Raw genomic sequence first — 20413 nt, forward strand, 5'->3', positions numbered from 1 at the left:
TCTCTCTACTGTGTGTAATGTAAACAGGGAGGGGGTGTGATGTTACCTCTTCTCTCTACTGTGTGTAATGTAAACAGGGAGGGGGTGTGGTGTTACCTCTTCTCTCTACTGTGTGTAATGTAAACAGGGAGGGGGTATGATGGTACCTCTTCTCTCTACTGTGTGTAATGTAAACAGGGAGGGGTGTGTAATGTAAACAGGGAGGGGGTGTGATGGTACCTCTTCTCTCTACTGTGTGTAATGTAAACAGGGAGGGGGTGTGATGTTACCTCTTCTCTCTACTGTGTGTAATGTAAACAGGGAGGGTATGGTACCTCTTCTCTCTACTGTGTGTAATGTAAACAGGGAGGGGGTGTGATGTTACCTCTTCTCTCTACTGTGTGTAATGTAAACAGGGAGGGGGTGTGATGGTACCTCTTCTCTCTACTGTGTAATGTAAACAGGGAGGGGTGTGATGTTACCTCTTCTCTCTACTGTGTGTAATGTAAACAGGGAGGGGTGTGGTGTTACCTCTTCTCTCTACTGTGTGTAATGTAAACAGGGAGGGGGTGTGATGTTACCTCTTCTCTGTACTGTGTGTAATGTAAACAGGGAGGGGGTGTGATGTTACCTCTTCTCTCTACTGTGTGTAATGTAAACAGGGAGGGGGGGTGTGGTGTTACCTCTTCTCTCACTGTGTGTAATGTAAACAGGGAGGGGGGTATGATGGTACCTCTTCTCTCTACTGTGTGTAATGTAAACAGGGAGGGGGGTGTGATGTTACCTCTTCTCTCTACTGTGTGTAATGTAAACAGGGAGGGGGGTGTGATGTTACCTCTTCTCTCTACTGTGTGTAATGTAAACAGGGAGGGGGGTGTGGTGTTACCTCTTCTCTCTACTGTGTGTAATGTAAACAGGGAGGGGGGTGTGATGGTACCTCTTCTCTGTTTTGGCTGTTGAGCCATGTGGACTTAAAGCTCCTCCTGTTTTCAAAGTCTGTGATCTTCATCTTCAACTGAGAGGAGACAACATTAACAGTTAGTACACACACACACAGGTACACCCCCAAACACCCATAGGTACACCCCCCCCACACCCATAGGTACACCCATAGGTACACCCCCCCACACCCATAGGTACACCCCCCCCACACCCATAGGTACACCCATAGGTACACCCCCCACAGGTACACCCCCCCCAGGTACACCCACACCCATAGGTACACCCCCCACCCATAGGTACACCCCCACACCCATAGGTACACCCCCCACACCCATAGGTACACCCCCCACACCCACAGGTACACCCCCCCCACACCCATAGGTACACCCCCCCACACCCATGGTACACCCCCCACACCCATAGGTACACCCCCCCACACCCATGAGGTACAACCCCCACACACAGGTACACACACAATGTCAACCTATGTCCTATCGTGATTATGTACCCAGAAGACATTGCGGTGTACGATGCCATCGCCCCCTATCGGACAGACACATTGTGATGTACGATGCCATCGCCCCCTATCGGACAGACACATTGTGATGTACGAGGCCATCGCCCCCCTATCGGACAGACACATTGTGATGTACGATGCCATCGCCCCCTATCGGACAGACACATTGCGGTGTACGATGCCATCGCCCCCTATCGGACAGACACATTGTGATGTATGAGGCCATCGCCCCCTATCGGACAAACACATTGCGGTGTACGAGGCCATCGCCCCCTATCGGACAGACACATTGTGATGTACGATGCCATCGCCCCCTATCGGACAGACACATTGTGATGTACGAGGCCATCGCCCCCTATCGGACAGACACATTGTGATGTACGAGGCCATCGCCCCCTATCGGACAGACACATTGTGATGTACGATGCCATCGCCCCCTATCGGACAGACACATTGTGATGTACGAGGCCATCGCCCCCTATCGGACAGACACATTGTGATGTACGAGGCCATCGCCCCCTATCGGACAGACACATTGTGATGTATGAGGCCATCGCCCCCTATCGGACAGACACATTGCGGTGTACGATGCCATCGCCCCCCTATCGGACAGACACATTGCGGTGTACGAGGCCATCGCCCCCCTATCGGACAGACACATTGCGGTGTACGATGCCATCGCCCCCTATCGGACAGACACATTGTAAAAATGTTTTAATATCGTAAAATAAGAAGCTAAAACAACAGTTGGGCTGTAGAGCAACATCTAATGCAACGGGACGAATCAAGATAATGTTGAACGCCCGGGAGAATCACGAGGAAAGATAATGTAGTCGAAAGCCTCGGGAGAATCACGAGGAAAGATAATGTAGTTGAACGCCTGGGAGAATCACGAGGAAAGATAATGTAGTTGAAAACCTGGTCAGAGGCTAAGAGCAGAAGAATCACGAGGAAAGATAATGTAGTTGAAAGACCAGGAGAATCACGAGGAAAGATAATGTAGTTGAACACCTGGGAGAATCACGAGGAAAGATAATGTAGTTGAAAGACCAGGAGAATCACGAGGAAAGATAATGTAGTTGAAAGCCTGGTCAGAGGCTAAGAGCAGACCTTATATAATACTCTTCTCTGGTGGTGGAGGAGCTTCAGCATGAAGCAGGTGTGTGTGTGTGTGTGTGTGTGTGTGTGTGTGTGTGTGTGTGTGTGTGTGTGTGTGTGTGTGTGTGTGTGTGTGTGTGTGTGTGTGTGTGTGACACCGATGGGTTTGGGGTCTGCCGGCCGATGGGACTCGTATCTTAAACATCTGAATGGGACTGATAGGAAGGGACTCGTATCTTAAACATCTGAATGGGGACTGATAGGAAGGGACTCGTATCTTAAACATCTGAATGGGGACTGATAGGAAGGGACTCGTATCTTAAACATCTGAATGGGACTGATAGGAAGGGACCGTATCTTAAACATCTGAATGGGGACTGATAGGAAGGGACTCGTATCTTAAACATCTGAATGGGGACTGATAGGAAGGGACTCGTATCTTAAACATCTGAATGGGACTGATAGGAAGGACTCGTATCTTAAACATCTGAATGGGGACTGATAGGAAGGGACTCGTATCTTAAACATCTGAATGGGGACTGATAGGAAGGGACTCGTATCTTAAACATCTGAATGGGACTGATAGGAAGGGACTCGTATCTTAAACATCTGAATGGGGACTGATAGGAAGGGACTCGTATCTTAAACATCTGAATGGGGACTGATAGGAAGGGACTCGTATCTTAAACATCTGAATGGGACTGATAGGAAGGGACTCGTATCTTAAACATCTGAATGGGGACTGATAGGAAGGGACTCGTATCTTAAACATCTGAATGGGGACTGATAGGAAGGGACTCGTATCTTAAACATCTGAATGGGACTGATAGGAAGGGACTCGTATCTTAAACATCTGAATGGGGACTGAAAGGAAGGGACTCGCTGCTCTGCTGTCTACCGAGAGAGACACCGTTCTTCACCGGGACGCGCCGGTCAAGTTCAAATAGACTCAGCCATCCACTGTCACGTCGCCGTCAATGATGACTGTCAATCATATCTCTCTCACACACACACACACACCCCACCCCCACACACACACACCCACACCTGTTGGTAGTAGAGTTTCTTGGGTTGACGTGGTTTGAAGAACTGCAGCAAATCTCGGAGTGTTCCTTCATAGTTGTGTCTGAGAGGATTCCCAGGTCCGTCTCTGTACCTGCCCAGAGAGGAGAGGAGAGGGGGAGGAAAGAGGAGGAGGAGACAGAGGGGGGAGGAGAGAAGGAGGAGAAACATAGGGAAGGGGGAGGAGAGAGAGGGAAGGAGGATAAGAGAGTGAAGGAGAAGAGAAGAGGAGAGAGAGAGAGAGAGAGAGAGAGAGAGAGAGAGAGAGGGAAGGAGGAGGGACATAGGGAAGGGGGAGGAGAGGGTGAAGGAGAAGGAGAGGGAAGGAGGAGGAAAGAGGAGGAGAAACATAGGGATGGGGGAGGAGAAGAGAGGGAATGAGGAGAGAGAGAGGGAGTAGGACGAGAGAGAGAGGGAAGGAGGAGAGAGACGGGGGGAGGAAGAGGGAAGGAGGAGGAGCGAGAGAGGGAGTAGGACGAGAGAGAGAGGGACAGGTTACTCAACAAGTCAACTTGGGGCTTCAAACTTTTCATACTGTACTGCACGTGTAAAACCGGAGTGTGTGTGACGGCAGTCCTACCCCTGGGACTTGAAGAACTGGAGGAGCATGGGATCTGTGTTCAACCTCTGAGCCACCGTCTTCGCCACCTGACAAGACAGGTTAAAGAGACTCTCCGGTACTTTTGTAGGGTGAGGCACAGCTTCAAGAAAACAGTTGCTTTCAAACTACGGATTTCATGGCAAATTGAGGTAAGACAGTAATTCCGCTCACAGATCAATACATGAATATGAACAACAGTATGAACAACAAACACCTTGACACATCCAGCCCAAAGCAGTAGGTTCAGAAATACATTTAGTGGCCAAAGTACCGGAGCATGTCTTTAACAAAACACACTAGCTTTATGGAACAATACCCAAAGTACCAGAGCATGTCTTTAAACACACTAGCTTTATGGAACAATACCCAACGTACCAGAGCATGTCTTTAACAAAACACACTAGCTTTATGGAACAATACCCAAAGTACCAGAGCATGTCTTTAACAAACACACTAGCTTTATGGAACAATACCCAAAGTACCAGAGCATGTCTTTAAACACACTAGCTTTATGGAACAATACCCAATGTACCAGAGCATGTCTTTAAACACACTAGCTTTATGGAACAATACCCAAAGTACCAGAGCATGTCTTTAACAAAACACACTAGCTTTATGGAACAATACCCAAAGTACCAGAGCATGTCTTTAACAAAACACACTAGCTTTATGGAACAATACCCAAAGTACCAGAGCATGTCTTTAAACACACTAGCTTTATGGAACAATACCCAATGTACCAGAGCATGTCTTTAACAAAACACACTAGCTTTATGGAACAATACCCAAAGTACCAGAGCATGTCTTTAAACACACTAGCTTTATGGAACAATACCCAATGTACCAGAGCATGTCTTTAACAAAACACACTAGCTTTATGGAACAATACCCAAAGTACCAGAGCATGTCTTTAAACACACTAGCTTTATGGAACAATACCCAAAGTACCAGAGCATGTCTTTAAACACACTAGCTTTATGGAACAATACCCAAATGTTGAAGGAACGTCCACAATGCAAGACTGTGTGACCTCTTGTAGTTCATCCTGTTGGTAGTGTGTGTTACCTGGAAGTAGTTCATCCTGTTGGAGAGTGTGACGACAAAGCCGGGGTCGTTGTGGATGGTCTTGTCACAGAAGATAACGTCCACTCGGTGGTAGAGGTCCCGGAAGTAGTCCTTGGCTGTGGGCAGCTCACTGCTGTCGTTCTCTGGGTCGTCTCTGTGGAGAGAGGAGAGGAAGAGAGGAGAGGACAGGAGGAGAGGACAGGAGGACAGGAGGAGAGGAGAAGAGAGAGGAGAGGACAGGAGGAGAGGACAGGAGGAGAGGACGAGAGGACAGGAGGAGAGGACAGGAGGACAGGAGGAGAGGACAGGAGGAGAGGACAGGAGGAGAGGACAGGAGGAGAGGACAGGAGGAGAGGACAGGAGGACAGGAGGAGAGGACAGGAGGACAGGAGGAGAGGACAGGAGGACAGGAGGAGAGGACAGGAGGAGAGGAGAGGACAGGAGAAGAGAGGACAGGAGAAGAGAGGACAGGAGGAGAGGAGAGAGGAGAGGACAGGAGGAGAGGACAGGAGGAGAGGACAGGAGGAGGAGAGAGGACAGGAGGAGAGGAGGAGAGGAGAGAGGACAGGAGGAGAGGAGAGAGGACAGGAGGAGAGGAGAGAGGACAGGAGGAGAGGAGAGAGGACAGGAGGAGAGGAGAGAGGACAGGAGGAGAGGAGAGAGGACAGGAGGAGAGGAGAGAGGACAGGAGAGGAGAGGAGAGGAGAGGAGAGGAGAGGAGAGGAGAGGAGAGGAGAGGAGAGGAGAGGAGAGGAGAGGAGAGGAGAGGAGAGGGAAAACAGACAGACATTAGCTGGGAGAGGCTAGTCAATATGTTACCCGAATTCTCCAAACACAATGTGTTGAGATGACCAGAACATTCTCCCCATCTCGGTTCCCTCCTGTGGGTTGTTGTTAGATTCCCATGTTGGAAAGACTTACTTCTGGAAGACGATGATGTCTCCGTCCATGAGCTCATCTAGGGCCTTGTCCAATGACACGTCGTAGTCCTGTATGCGCTCGGTTAGATTAGGCTTCACTTCCTGGAACACAGACACATGGGGGATGGAGGCTGTTTGTGTAGATGTGACGGACCTGGAGTTGGGTGACCTGTGTTCTCACCTCAGAGAAGGCTAGTGTGTGTGTGTGTGTGTGTGTGTACCTCATAGAGGATAAGGCTGGTCTCCTGTTGAAAGCCTGCTCTCTCACACATGACGGGCAGCAGGTCTCCTGGTAGAGAAAACAACATACATTTACCACTGCTACACACACACACTTCAACTCTAATACTACTCCACATCTACCACAGGATTTAACACTGCTACACACACACACACACACTTCCACTCTAATACTACTCCACATCTACCTCAGGATTTAACACTGCTACACACACACACACACACACACACACACACACACACACACACACACACACACACACACACACACACACACTTCAACTCTAATACTACTTCACATCTACCTCAGGGTTCTCCTCAGGATTTAACAAGGTGGAGCTGCTGAGTAAGGAGGGGGAGGCCTAACTGAAACCCCCACTAACTGAACCCCCCCCTCTAACTGAACCCCCTCCTAACTGAACCCCCCCACTCTAACTGAACCCCCCCCACTCTAACTGAACCCCCCCACTCTAACTGAACACCCCCCCACTCTAACTGAACCCCCCTAACTGAACCCCCCCTCTAACTGAACCCCCCCACTCCAACTGAAACCCCCACTCCAACTGAAACCCCCCACTCCAACTGAAACCCCCCCACTCCAACTGAAACCCCCCCCTCTAACTGAACCCCCCTAACTGAACCCCCTCTAACTGAACCCCCACTCCAACTGAAACCCCCCACTCCAACTGAAACCCCCTCCTACTGAACCCCCTAACTGAACCCCCCTAACTGAACCCCTCCCCCTCTAACTGAACCCCTCCCCCTCTAACTGAACCCCTCCCCCAATTCAGTTAAAATAATACGTACGTATTTTACAGGATATAGCTGTGTAGACATGTCCACAATAATTTAAGCTTCTGCTTTTTGGATCATACATCTTCAAGAACAGCATGACGTCGTCTGAAAAGAGAGTTTGAGGACGATCATTAAAATAAGGACAACCCATTTTTACTTGACCACAGTTACATTAAAAAAACATCCGTTTCTTTGAAATGACTTGTGATTTCATCTTTAAGTAGCTGCTTTGTACTTCGTGGTCATTAGTCAGAGGACGTCAACCCCCCGATCAGAGGACGTGTCCTAAACAACCTGGGAATAAAGGAATACCGGCCTTTGATAATTGGCTAATAGTCCCCGGCCTTTGATAATTGGCTAATAGTCCCCGGCCTTTGATAATTGGCTAATAGTCCCCGGCCTTTGATAATTGGCTAATAGTCCCCGGCCTTTGATAATTGGCTAATAGTCCCCGGCCTTTGATTATTGGCTAATAGTCCCCGGCCTTTGATAATTGGCTAATAGTCCCGGCCTTTGATAATTGGCTAATAGTCCCGGCCTTTGATAATTGGCTAATAGTCCCGGCCTTTGATAATTGGCTAATAGTCCCGGCCTTTGATAATTGGCTAATAGTCCCGGCCTTTGATAATTGGCTAATAGTCCCCGGCCTTTGATAATTGGCTAATAGTCCCGGCCTTTGATAATTGGCTAATAGTCCCGGCCTTTGATAATTGGCTAATTGATAATTGGCTCCCGGCCTTTGATAATTGGCTAATAGTCCCCGGCCTTTGATAATTGGCTAATAGTCCCCGGCCTTGATAATTGGCTAATAGTCCCGGCCTTTGATAATTGGCTAATAGTCCCGGCCTTTGATAATTGGCTAATAGTCCCGGCCTTTGATAATTGGCTAATAGTCCCGGCCTTTGATAATTGGCTAATAGTCCCGGCCTTTGATAATTGGCTAATAGTCCCGGCCTTTGATAATTGGCTAATAGTCCCGGCCTTTGATAATTGGCTAATAGTCCCGGCCTTTGATAATTGGCTAATAGTCCCGGCCTTTGATAATTGGCTAATAGTCCCCTGCCTTTGATAATTGGCTAATAGTCCCGGCCTTTGATAATTGGCTAATAGTCCCGGCCTTTGATAATTGGCTAATAGTCCCCGGCCTTTGATAATTGGCTAATAGTCCCGGCCTTTGATAATTGGCTAATAGTCCCGGCCTTGATAATTGGCTAATAGTCCCCGGCCTTTGATAATTGGCTAATAGTCCCCGGCCTTTGATAATTGGCTAATAGTCCCCGGCCTTTGATAATTGGCTAATAGTCCCCGGCCTTTGATAATTGGCTAATAGTCCCGGCCTTTGATAATTGGCTAATAGTCCCGGCCTTTGATAATTGGCTAATAGTCCCGGCCTTTGATAATTGGCTAATAGTCCCGGCCTTTGATAATTGGCTAATAGTCCCCGGCCTTTGATAATTGGCTAATAGTCCCCGGCCTTTGATAATTGGCTAATAGTCCCCGGCCTTTGATAATTGGCTAATAGTCCCCCGGCCTTTGATAATTGGCTAATAGTCCCGGCCTTTGATAATTGGCTAATAGTCCCCGGCCTTTGATAATTGGCTAATAGTCCCCCGGCCTTTGATAATTGGCTAATAGTCCCCGGCCTTTGATAATTGGCTAATAGTCCCGGCCTTTGATAATTGGCTAATAGTCCCGGCCTTTGATAATTGGCTAATAGTCCCGGCCTTAATTGATAATTGGCTAATAGTCCCCGGCCTTTGATAATTGGCTAATAGTCCCCGGCCTTTGATAATTGGCTAATAGTCCCCGGCCTTTGATAATTGGCTAATAGTCCCCGGCCTTTGATAATTGGCTAATAGTCCCCGGCCTTTGATAATTGGCTAATAGTCCCCGGCCTTTGATAATTGGCTAATAGTCCCCGGCCTTTGATAATTGGCTAATAGTCCCGGCCTTTGATAATTGGCTAATAGTCCCGGCCTTTGATAATTGGCTAATAGTCCCGGCCTTTGATAATTGGCTAATAGTCCCCGGCCTTTGATAATTGGCTAATAGTCCCCTTTGATAATTGGCTAATAGTCCCGGCCTTTGATAATTGGCTAATAGTCCCCGGCCTTTGATAATTGGCTAATAGTCCCCGGCCTTTGATAATTGGCTAATAGTCCCGGCCTTTGATAATTGGCTAATAGTCCCGGCCTTTGATAATTGGCTAATAGTCCCGGCCTTTGATAATTGGCTAATAGTCCCGGCCTTTGATAATTGGCTAATAGTCCCGGCCTTTGATAATTGGCTAATAGTCCCGGCCTTTGATAATTGGCTAATAGTCCCCGGCCTTTGATAATTGGCTAATAGTCCCGGCCTTTGATAATTGGCTAATAGTCCCGGCCTTTGATAATTGGCTAATAGTCCCGGCCTTTGATAATTGGCTAACAGTCTAAACTCACGGTCTTTGTCGAACTTGGGTAACGTTGCTCCGCTGGCAGCCATCTCAGGATCCACCGTCTCCAAAAATATAGTCCAGGGATTCTCGTTGTCGCTCAAGTCTATCATCTGGGGAGAACACACACACAGGGTTACACACACACACACACACACACACACACACACACACACACACACACACACACACACACACACACACACACACACACACACACACACACACACACACACACACACACACACACACACACACAGGTTTCCAGGACAACCTGCTGGTTGTGTTACTCACAGACTTGCTGCAGTCTGCCTCGTAGTCCAGCATGGCAGGTCTCTTGGTGCCGTTGCTCCGGGCCTGCATGGGCCACAGCCTCATCTGGTCCTGTGGGAATCCCTGTAGCACATCAATACACTGTCAGACTGGGCCTACACACAAGCATGGTTCCTCACTTCGATGTCCTCCGGGAGAAGTAGAACAGAGGTGGAACAGCAGGATAAAAGGTTAACGGAGGAGAGGACAGCAACACACAGAGAGACTGAGACAGAGAGAAGACAGGAACAGATAGAGAGAGAGAAGACAGGAGTCTCACCATGGTCTGGGAGAGATTCTGGACAAACTCCTGCAGCGTGGAGCTCTTCAGGACCTTGAACACAGTGTACTTCACCTTCTCCTCATCATACATGTCATTACCCTGGTGACCACAGAACTGGTCCTCTGTCACAATCTGGGAGGAGAGGGCGAGGAGAAGAAGGAGAGGAGGAGAACGGATGAGAGAGAGAAAGGAGGAAGACAGAGGGCGATGAGAGCGGAGGAGAGAGAGGAGGAGAGAGAAAGGAGGAGAAGGAGAGCGGAGGAGAGAGAGAGGAGGAAGAGAGAGAGGGCGAGGAGAACGGAGGAGAGAGAAAGGAGGAAGAGAGAGAGGGCGAGGAGAACGGAGGAGAGAGAGAGGAGGAAGAGAGAGAGGGCGAGGAGAACGGAGGAGAGAGAGAGGAGGAAGAGAGGGCGAGGAGAGCGGATGAGAGAGAGAGGAGGAAGAGAGAGAGGGCGAGGAGAGCGGAGGAGAGAGAGAGGAGGAAGAGAGAGAGTGCAAGGAGAGCGGAGGAGAGAGAAAGGAGGAGAGGGAGAGGGCGAGGAGAGCGGAGGAGAGAGAGGGAGGAGGAAGGGAGAGAGGGCGAGGAGAACGGAGGAGAGAGAGGGAGGAGGAAGGGAGAGAGGGCGAGGAGAACGGAGGAGAGAGAGAGGGCGAGGAGAGCGGAGGAGAGAGAGAAAGGAGGAGAGGGAGAGGGCGAGGAGAGCGGAGGAGAGAGAGAAAGGAGGAGAGGGAGAGGGCGAGGAAAACGGAGGAGAGAGAGGGAGGAAGAGAACGGAGGAGAGAGAGAAAGGAGGAGAGGGAGAGGAAAACGGAGGAGAGAGAGGGAGGAGGAAGGGAGAGAGGGCGATGGGGGAGACAGAGGGAGGGGGAAGAGACATGGAGAGACAAGTGATTCATAACACCAAAATTCTCCAAAAGCTGTTCTGTTATTATCTTGACCTGTGACTGGGGGAGAGGGGGCCCAAGCCTTACCTGGACCTGTGACTGGGGGGACTCCAAGCCTTACCTGGACCTGTGACTGGGGGGGCTCCAAGCCTTACCTGGACCTGTGACTGGGGGGGCTCCAAGCCTTACCTGGACCTGTGACTGGGGGGCTCCAAGCCTTACCTGGACCTGTGACTGGGGGCTCCAAGCCTTACCTGGACCTGTGACTGGGGGCTCCAAGCCTTACCTGGACCTGTGACTGGGGGGGCTCCAAGCCTTACCTGGACCTGTGACTGGGGGGGCTCAAGCCTTACCTGGACCTGTGACTGGGGGCTCCAAGCCTTACCTGGACCTGTGACTGGGGGGGCTCCAAGCCTTACCTGGACCTGTGACTGGGGGGCTCCAAGCCTTACCTGGACCTGTGACTGGGGGCTCAAGCCTTACCTGGACCTGTGACTGGGGGGCTCCAAGCCTTACCTGGACCTGTGACTGGGAGGGGGCTCCAAGCCTTACCTGGACCTGTGACTGGGGGGGGCTCCAAGCCTTACCTGGACCTGCATGTAGAGATGGGCCTCCTGCCGCTCCTTCCTCTTCTGAGCCTCAACCCTCTTCTCCTCCTGAAGCCTCTCCACCAGCTGCTGGGGGATGTCCACGTCGTTTACAGCTAGCAGCACCTCACCTGGGGGAGATGGGTAAACACAAGGTTACCTAACAACACCTCACCTGGGGGGAGATGGGTAAACACAGGGTTATCACATCATGTGCTACAAAAGGTAGTATAAGGCTTCATAGCATTGGCTTAGTGAGTGATCAGGCTTCAATAGTGACTTACTGAGTCGTAAAGCGCCACAAGGTGACTTACTGAGTCGTAAAGCGCCACAAGGTGACTTACCGAGTCGTAAAGCGCCACAAGGTGACTTACCGAGTCGTAAAGCGCCACAAGGTGACTTACCGAGTCGTAAAGCGCCACAAGGTGACTTACCGAGTCGTAAAGCGCCACAAGGTGACTTACCGAGTCGTAAAGCTCCACAAGGTGACTTACCGAGTCGTAAAGCTCCACAAGGTGACTTACCGAGTCGTAAAGCTCCACAAGGTGACTTACTGAGTCGTAAAGCTCCACAAGGTGACTTACTGAGTCGTAAAGCTCCACAAGGTGACTTACTGAGTCGTAAAGCACCACAAGGTGACTTACTGAGTCGTAAAGCGCCACAAGGTGACTTACTGAGTCGTAAAGCGCCACAAGGTGACTTACTGAGTCGTAAAGCGCCACAAGGTGACTTACTGAGTCGTAAAGCGCCACAAGGTGACTTACTGAGTCGTAAAGCTCCACAAGGTGACTTACTGAGTCGTAAAGCTCCACAAGGTGACTTACTGAGTCGTAAAGCGCCACAAGGTGACTTACTGAGTCGTAAAGCGCCACAAGGTGACTTACTGAGTCGTAAAGCGCCACAAGGTGACTTACTGAGTCGTAAAGCGCCACAAGGTGACTTACTGAGTCGTAAAGCGCCACAAGGTGACTTACTGAGTCGTAAAGCGCCACAAGGTGACTTACTGAGTCGTAAAGCTCCACAAGGTGACTTACTGAGTCGTAAACCTCCACAAGGTGACTTACTGAGTCGTAAAGCGCCACAAGGTGACTTACTGAGTCGTAAAGCGCCACAAGGTGACTTACTGAGTCGTAAAGCGCCACAAGGTGACTTACTGAGTCGTAAAGCGCCACAAGGTGACTTACTGAGTCGTAAAGCGCCACAAGGTGACTTACTGAGTCGTAAAGCGCCACAAGGTGACTTACTGAGTCGTAAAGCGCCACAAGGTGACTTACTGAGTCGTAAAGCGCCACAAGGTGACTTACTGAGTCGTAAAGCGCCACAAGGTGACTTACTGAGTCGTAAAGCGCCACAAGGTGACTTACTGAGTCGTAAAGCGCCACAAGGTGACTTACTGAGTCGTAAAGCAACACAAGGTGACTTACTGAGTCGTAAAGCGCCACAAGGTGACTTACTGAGTTTGGACTCGCGGATGTACACCAGCATGTAAGCGTTGGTGCAGTGACGTACTGACAGGTCATCGTCATGGCCACCGTAGTTGTGTTCAATGGCTTCCTCCTTGGTGCACCGTGACACCACGTCATCATCAAACTTACACCACTGGAGAGGGAGAGACAGAGAGAGAGACAGAGAGAGAGACAGAGAGAGAGACAGAGAGAGAGACAGAGAGAGAGACAGAGAGAGAGACAGAGAGAGAGAGAGAGAGACAGAGAGAGAGACAGAGACAGAGAGAGAGACAGAGAGAGAGAGAGAGAGACAGAGAGAGAGACAGAGACAGAGACAGAGACAGAGAGAGAGACAGAGAGAGAGACAGAGAGAGAGACAGAGAGAGAGACAGAGACAGAGACAGAGACAGAGACAGAGACAGACAGAGACAGAGAGAGACAGAGAGAGAGACAGAGAGAGACAGAGACAGAGAGACCGAGAGAGACAGAGACAGAGATAGAGACAGAGAGAGAGAGAGAGACAGAGAGAGAGAGAGAGAGACAGAGAGAGAGCAGATGTACCTTATTAAGAAAACAGTTTATGTACAGTCATTGTATCATTTCTCAGGACACGTGAGCAGAATGTTGGCTGTACATTATGACATCATCTCTCAGGACACGTGAGCAGAATGTTGGCTGCACATTATGACATCATCTCTCAGGACACGTGAGCAGAATGTTGGCTGTACATTATGACATCATCTCTCAGGACACGTGAGCAGAATGTTGGCTGCACATTATGACATCATCTCTCAGGACACGTGAGCAGAATGTTGGCTGTACATTATGACATCATCTCTCAGGACACGTGAGCAGAATGTTGGCTGCACATTATGACATCATCTCTCAGGACACGTGAGCAGAATGTTGGCTGTACATTATGACATCATCTCTCAGGACACGTGAGCAGAATGTTGGCTGTACATTATGACATCATCTCTCAGGACACGTGAGCAGAATGTTGGCTGCACATTATGACATCATCTCTCAGGACACGTGAGCAGAATGTTGGCTGTACATTATGACATCATCTCTCAGGACACGTGAGCAGAATGTTGGCTGCACATTATGACATCATCTCTCAGGACACGTGAGCAGAATGTTGGCTGTACATTATGACATCTCTCAGGACACGTGAGCAGAATGTTGGCTGTACATTATGACATCATTTCCCCTTACTGTGTTAATAACATGATAAAACACCTTTCAGGTTGACAAAACAACAGTAGTTCTTAAGCCCCATGAACCAATATACTCCTGCTAACTGATTGGTGGGTTGGGGGGGGACTCACGATGGGCTCCTTGACGCTGACTTTCCCGTCTCCTTTGGGGTTGAGGTAGACGACATAGTGTCCTCCGTGGTTGTCTCCACTGTGGACCAGCACGGCATGCAGGATGTAGTTGGCCGGGTCCTTAGAGTCAGTCTTCTGGAGAAACTCATCCAGGGGAAGCTGCTCCGGAAACTCAAACCTGGGAGGGGGAGGAGAGACAGAGGAGAGACAGAGAGAGGAGGGGGAGGAGAGAGAGAGACAGAGAGAGGGGGAGGAGAGACAGAGGAGACAGAGAGAGAGGGGGGAGGAGAGAGAGACAGAGAGAGGGGGAGAAGAGACAGAGGAGAGACAGAGAGAGGAGGGGGAGGAGAGAGAGAGGAGAGACAGAGGAGAGACAGAGAGAGAGAGGGGGAGGAGAGAGAGAGAGGGGGAGGAGAGACAGAGGAGAGACAGAGAGAGGAGGGGGAGGGAGAGAGAGAGACAGAGAGAGGGGGAGGGAGAGACAGAGGAGACAGAGAGAGGAGGGGGAGGAGAGAGAGACAGAGAGAGGGGGAGAAGAGACAGAGGAGAGACAGAGAGAGGGGGGGAGGGAGAGAGAGAGAGAGACAGAGAGACAGAGAGAGGAGGGGAGGAGAGAGAGAGGGGGGAGGAGAGACAGAGGAGAGACAGAGAGAGGAGGGGAGGAGAGAGAGAGAGAGAGAGGGGGAGGAGAGACAGAGGAGACAGAGAGAGGAGGGGAGGAGAGAGAGACAGAGAGAGGGGGAGGAGAGACAGAGAGGAAGAAAAGGTATTTTTGTGATTAGTATTTTGGTCTCCATGTTCCTCCTGTGTTGTAGCTTCAATATGAGCTCCATTTAGGACATCAGACTCCCTGGTGAAGCAGACAGGAATGTGCTGTGTTACCCCAGTGGGGCTTTGACCTACACTGGGGGGGGTTAAGTTACCATGACCTACACTGGGGTGGGCGGGGGGTTAAGTTACCATGACCTGCACTGGGTTGACAAAACATTATGAACACCTGCTCTTTCCATGACACAGACTGACCAGGTGAATCCAGGTGAAAGATATGATCCCTTATTGATGTCACTTGTTAAATCCACTTCAATCAGTGCAGATGAAGGGGAGGAGACCTGGTTAAAGATGAAGGGGAGGAGACCTGGTTAAAGGTGAAGGGGAGGAGACCTGGTTAAAGGTGAAGGGGAGGAGACCTGGTTAAAGGTGAAGGGGAGGAGACCTGGTTAAAGGTGAAGGGGAGGAGACCTGGTTAAAGGTGAAGGGGAGGAGACCTGGTTAAAGATGAAGGGGAGGAGACCTGGTTAAAGATGAAGGGGAGGAGACCTGGTTAAAGATGAAGGGGAGGAGACCTGGTTAAAGATGAAGGGGAGGAGACCTGGTTAAAGATGAAGGGGAGGAGACCTGGTTAAAGATGAAGGGGAGGAGACCTGGTTAAAGATGAAGGGGAGGAGACCTGGTTAAAGATGAAGGGGAAGGAGACCTGGTTAAAGATGAAGGGGAGGAGACCTGGTTAAAGATGAAGGGGAGGAGACCTGGTTAAAGATGAAGGGGAGGAGACCTGGTTAAAGATGAAGGGGAGGAGACCAGGTTAAAGATGAAGGGGAGGATACCAGGTTAAAGATGAAGGGGAGGAGACCTGGTTAAAGATGAAGGGGAGGAGACCAGGTTAAAGATGAAGGGGAGTAAATAGGGTAAAATAATGATTTTGGAGCCTTGAGACAATTGAGACATGGATTGTGCCTGTTGCCATTCAGAGGGCAAGACAACATATTAGTGACTTTGAACGGGGTAGCAGGTGCCAGGCGCACCGTTTTGTGTCAAGAACTGCAACGCTGCTGGGTTTTTCACACTCAACAGTTTCCTGTGTGTATCAAGAATGGTCCACCACCCAAAGGACATCCAGCCAACTGGACACAACTGTGGAAGACATTGGAGTCAACATGGGCCAGCATCCCTGTGGAACGCTTTCAACACCTTGTAGAGTCAACATGGGCCAGCATCCCTGTGGAACGCTTTCAACACCTTGTAGAGTCAACATGGGCCAGAATCCCTGTGGAAGACTTTCAACACCTTGTGGAGGCCACGCCCTGATGAATTGAGGCTGTTCTGAGGGCAAACGGGGCAACTCAATATCAGGAAGTTGTTCTTAACGTTTGGTATAGTCAGTTTACCTGTGGAATCAACGTGTTTAGACAGGTGTGTGTGTGTGTAGGTGTGTGTGTGTCTGGCAGACATATCAGTGTGGATGACGGATCACCACCTCAAGCTGAACCTCGGCAAGACGGAGCTGCTCTTCCTCCCGGGGAAGGACTGCCCGTTCCATGATCTCGCCATCACGGTTGACAACTCCATTGTGTCCTCCTCCCAGAGCGCCAAGAACCTTGGCGTGATCCTGGACAACACCCTGTCGTTCTCAGCCAACATCAAGGCGGTGGCCCGTTCCTGTAGGTTCATGCTCTACAACATCCGCAGAGTACGACCCTGCCTCACACAGGAAGCGGCGCAGGTCCTAATCCAGGCACTTGTCATCTCCCGTCTGGATTACTGCAACTCGCTGTTGGCTGGGCTCCCTGCCTGTGCCATTAAACCCCTTCAACTCATCCAGAACGCCGCAGCCCGTCTGGTGTTCAACCTTCCCAAGTTCTCTCACGTCACCCCGCTCCTCCGCTCTCTCCACTGGCTTCCAGTTGAAGCTCGCATCCGCTACAAGACCATGGTGCTTGCCTACGGAGCTGTGAGGGGAACGGCACCTCAGTACCTCCAGGCTCTAATCAGGCCCTACACCCAAACAAGGGCACTGCGTTCATCCACCTCTGGCCTGCTCGCCTCCCTACCACTGAGGAAGTACAGCTCCCGCTCAGCCCAGTCAAAACTGTTCGCTGCTCTGGCCCCCAATGGTGAACAAACTCCCTCACGACGCCAGGACAGCGGAGTCAATCACCACCTTCCGGAGACACCTGAAACCCCACCTCTTTAAGGAATACCTAGGATAGATAAGTAATCCCTCTCCCCCTTTAAGATTTAGATGCACTATTGTAAAGTGACTGTTCCACTGGATGTCATAAGGTGAATGCACCAATTTGTAAGTCGCTCTGGATAAGAGCGTCTGCTAAATGACGTAAATGTAAATGTGTAGGTGTGTGTGTGTGTGTAGGTGTGTGTGTGTGTGTAGGTGTGTGTGTGTGTGTAAGTGTGTAAGTGTGTGTGTGTAGGTGTGTGTGTGTGTAGGTGTGTGTAGGTGTGTAGGTGTGTGTAGGTGTGTAGGTGTGTGTAGGTGTGTAGGTGTGTGTGTGTAGGTGTGTGTGTGTAGGTGTGTGTGTGTAGGTGTGTGTGTGTAGGTGTGTGTGTGTAGGTGTGTGTGTGTGTGTAGGTGTGTGTGTGTAGGTGTGTGTGTGTAAGTGTGTGTGTGTAAGTGTGTAAGTGTGTGTGTGTAAGTGTGTGTTACCGGTCGTTGATCTTGATGTTTTGGTCGGTCTGAGGGTCGTACATGAACCTCATCAGCTGCAGGTGCAGTATGGGAGGGAAAGTCAGGAACTTCACACCCTTCTCCGCTTCCTGAAAACACACACATGACCGGTAAGTCTACTGACTCATCATCCGTGTGTCCTACCTCCAGTAGATTATACAGGACCAGAGACCCCCCAGGTCTGACTCTAGACAGAGAGTATGTGTAGATTATAAAGGACCCAGAGACCCCCCAGGTCTGACTCTAGGCAGAGAGTATGTGTAGATTATAAAGGACCCAGAGACCCCCCAGGTCTGACTCTAGACAGAGAGTATGTGTAGATTATAAAGGACCCAGAGACCCCCCAGGTCTGAATCTAGACAGAGAGTATGTGTAGATTATAAAGGACCCAGAGACCCCAGGTCTGACTCTAGGCAGAGAGTATGTGTAGATTATAAAGGACCCAGGAGACCCCAGGTCTGACTTTAGGTAGAGAGTATGTGTAGATTATAAAGGACAGAGACCCCCCAGGTCTGACTCTCTAGGATTATATAGGACCCAGAGACTTCTGGTCTGACTTTAGCAGAGAGTATGTGTAGATTATATAGGACCCAGAGACCCCCCAGGTCTGACTCTAGACAGAGAGTATGTGTAGATTATAAAGGACCCAGGAGACCCCCAGGTCTGACTTCAGACAGAGTATGTGTAGATTATAAAGGACCCGGAGACCCCCAGGTCTGACTCTAGACAGAGAGTATGTGTAGATTATAAGGACCCAGAGACCCCAGGTCTGACTCTGGTCTGAATCTAGACAGAGAGTATGTGTAGATTATAAAGGAATCCAGAGAATTTCCCAGGTCTGACTCTAGACAGAGAGTATGTGTAGATTATAAAGGACCCAGAGACCCCCAGGTCTGAATCTAGACAGAGAGTATGTAGATTATAAAGGACCCAGAGACCCCCGAGGTCTGAATCTAGACAGAGAGTATGTGTAGATTATAAAGGACCCAGAGACCCCCCAGGTCTGAATCTAGACAGAGAGTATGTGTAGATTATAAAGGACCCAGAGACCCCCCAGGTCTGACTCTAGACAGAGAGTATGTGTAGATTATAAAGGACCTAGAGATGTTCAACTAACTGACCCTTCTCTGGTCTAAAGAATTGATTTTGACCCAACAAATCCGCCTCAAGAATGTTTGAAATCCGTGGCGGCTCCTCACCAAACAAACATGATTGGCCAGCTGTTCTACAGCCTCACCTATAGGCCATGTTCCTAAAGCACACTTACACCCATCATCAACTATATAACCTCATTATGAACATGTTATGTAGTCTGAGTGTTTATAAAACATCTATAAATCCTGTACACACCCTTTATAAAGCCTCATCCGTAGTCATAAAGCATCTTAACCATACATAAGGCCTGAATAAGGCCTCATCCGTAGTCATAAAGCATCTTAACCATACATAAGGCCTGAATAAGGCCTCATCCGTAGTCATAAAGCATCTTAACCATACATAAGGCCTGAATAAGGCCTCATCCGTAGTCATAAAGCACCATAACCATACATAAGGCCTTCATAAAGCCTCACCTGTAGTCATATAAAGCATTTTAACCATACATAAGGCCTTTATAAGGCCTGAATAAGGACTCATCCGTAGTCATAAAGCATCTTAACCATACATAAGGCCTTCATAAAGCCTCATCCGTAGTCATATAAAGCATTTTAACCATACATAAGGCCTTTATAAAGCCTGAATAAGGACTCATCCGTAGTCATAAAGCATCTTAACCATACATAAGGCCTTTATAAGGCCTGAATAAGGACTCATCCGTAGTCATAAAGCATTTTAACCATACATAAGGCCTTTATAAGGCCTGAATAAGACATCATCCGTAGTCATAAAGCATCTTAACCATACATAAGGCCTTTATAAGGCCTGAATAAGGACTCACCTGTAGACCGTGTTCTCCTGCGTCGTATTTGTTGTCTCCCGTCAAAAGCTGCTCCAATTTATACATAGTCCTTTAAATGACTCAAAGACTAGAGAGAGAGAGAGAGAGAGAGAGAGAAAGAGCAAACAGTTAGCCATACACACACACACACACACACACACACACACACACACACACACACACACACACACACACACACACCTTAAAGGACTCAAAGACTAGAGAGAGAGAGCAAACATTTAGCCCCACACACACACACACACACAACTTGTGGTTAGAGTGTCTGCCATGAGATTGAAAGGTTGGGAGTTCCATCCCCGCACGGTAGTCATACAAAGACAGTAGAAATGTGATTTGACACTCAGCATTAAGGACACAGGGAGTAAGGCGCCTGCATGTGGAACCTGATAAACCCCTTAACCCTAGAACAGCCTGACGCTCAGCTATCCAGAACACGCTGAGAACGTTGCGTGTATCCCTTTAGCATAAGCATCAGATGCATATCAACCTGCAAGGTGGCT

General features: G+C 49.5%; 1 protein-coding gene across 1 annotated transcript in view; it reads right to left on the bottom strand.

Moving 5' to 3' along the window:
• The window catches only part of LOC124028765 (ubiquitin carboxyl-terminal hydrolase 7), a gene marked incomplete at both ends in the record, with an annotated part of 29065 nt that extends 9140 nt beyond the window's left edge, over positions 1 to 19925 (bottom strand). The window contains 15 exon segments of the mRNA XM_046340738.1: positions 917 to 994; positions 3584 to 3692; positions 4179 to 4246; positions 5265 to 5418; positions 6186 to 6286; positions 6406 to 6473; positions 7232 to 7324; positions 9661 to 9766; positions 9948 to 10049; positions 10246 to 10380; positions 11721 to 11851; positions 13175 to 13319; positions 14497 to 14674; positions 17936 to 18045; positions 19893 to 19925. Coding sequence (XP_046196694.1) covers positions 917 to 994; positions 3584 to 3692; positions 4179 to 4246; positions 5265 to 5418; positions 6186 to 6286; positions 6406 to 6473; positions 7232 to 7324; positions 9661 to 9766; positions 9948 to 10049; positions 10246 to 10380; positions 11721 to 11851; positions 13175 to 13319; positions 14497 to 14674; positions 17936 to 18045; positions 19893 to 19925 — 1611 coding nt within the window.
• Between the last annotated feature and the right edge of the window lie 488 nt (positions 19926 to 20413).

Source organism: Oncorhynchus gorbuscha, unplaced genomic scaffold, assembly GCF_021184085.1.
Source record: "Oncorhynchus gorbuscha isolate QuinsamMale2020 ecotype Even-year unplaced genomic scaffold, OgorEven_v1.0 Un_scaffold_4820, whole genome shotgun sequence".
NCBI classification, from domain to species: Eukaryota; Metazoa; Chordata; class Actinopteri; order Salmoniformes; family Salmonidae; genus Oncorhynchus; species Oncorhynchus gorbuscha.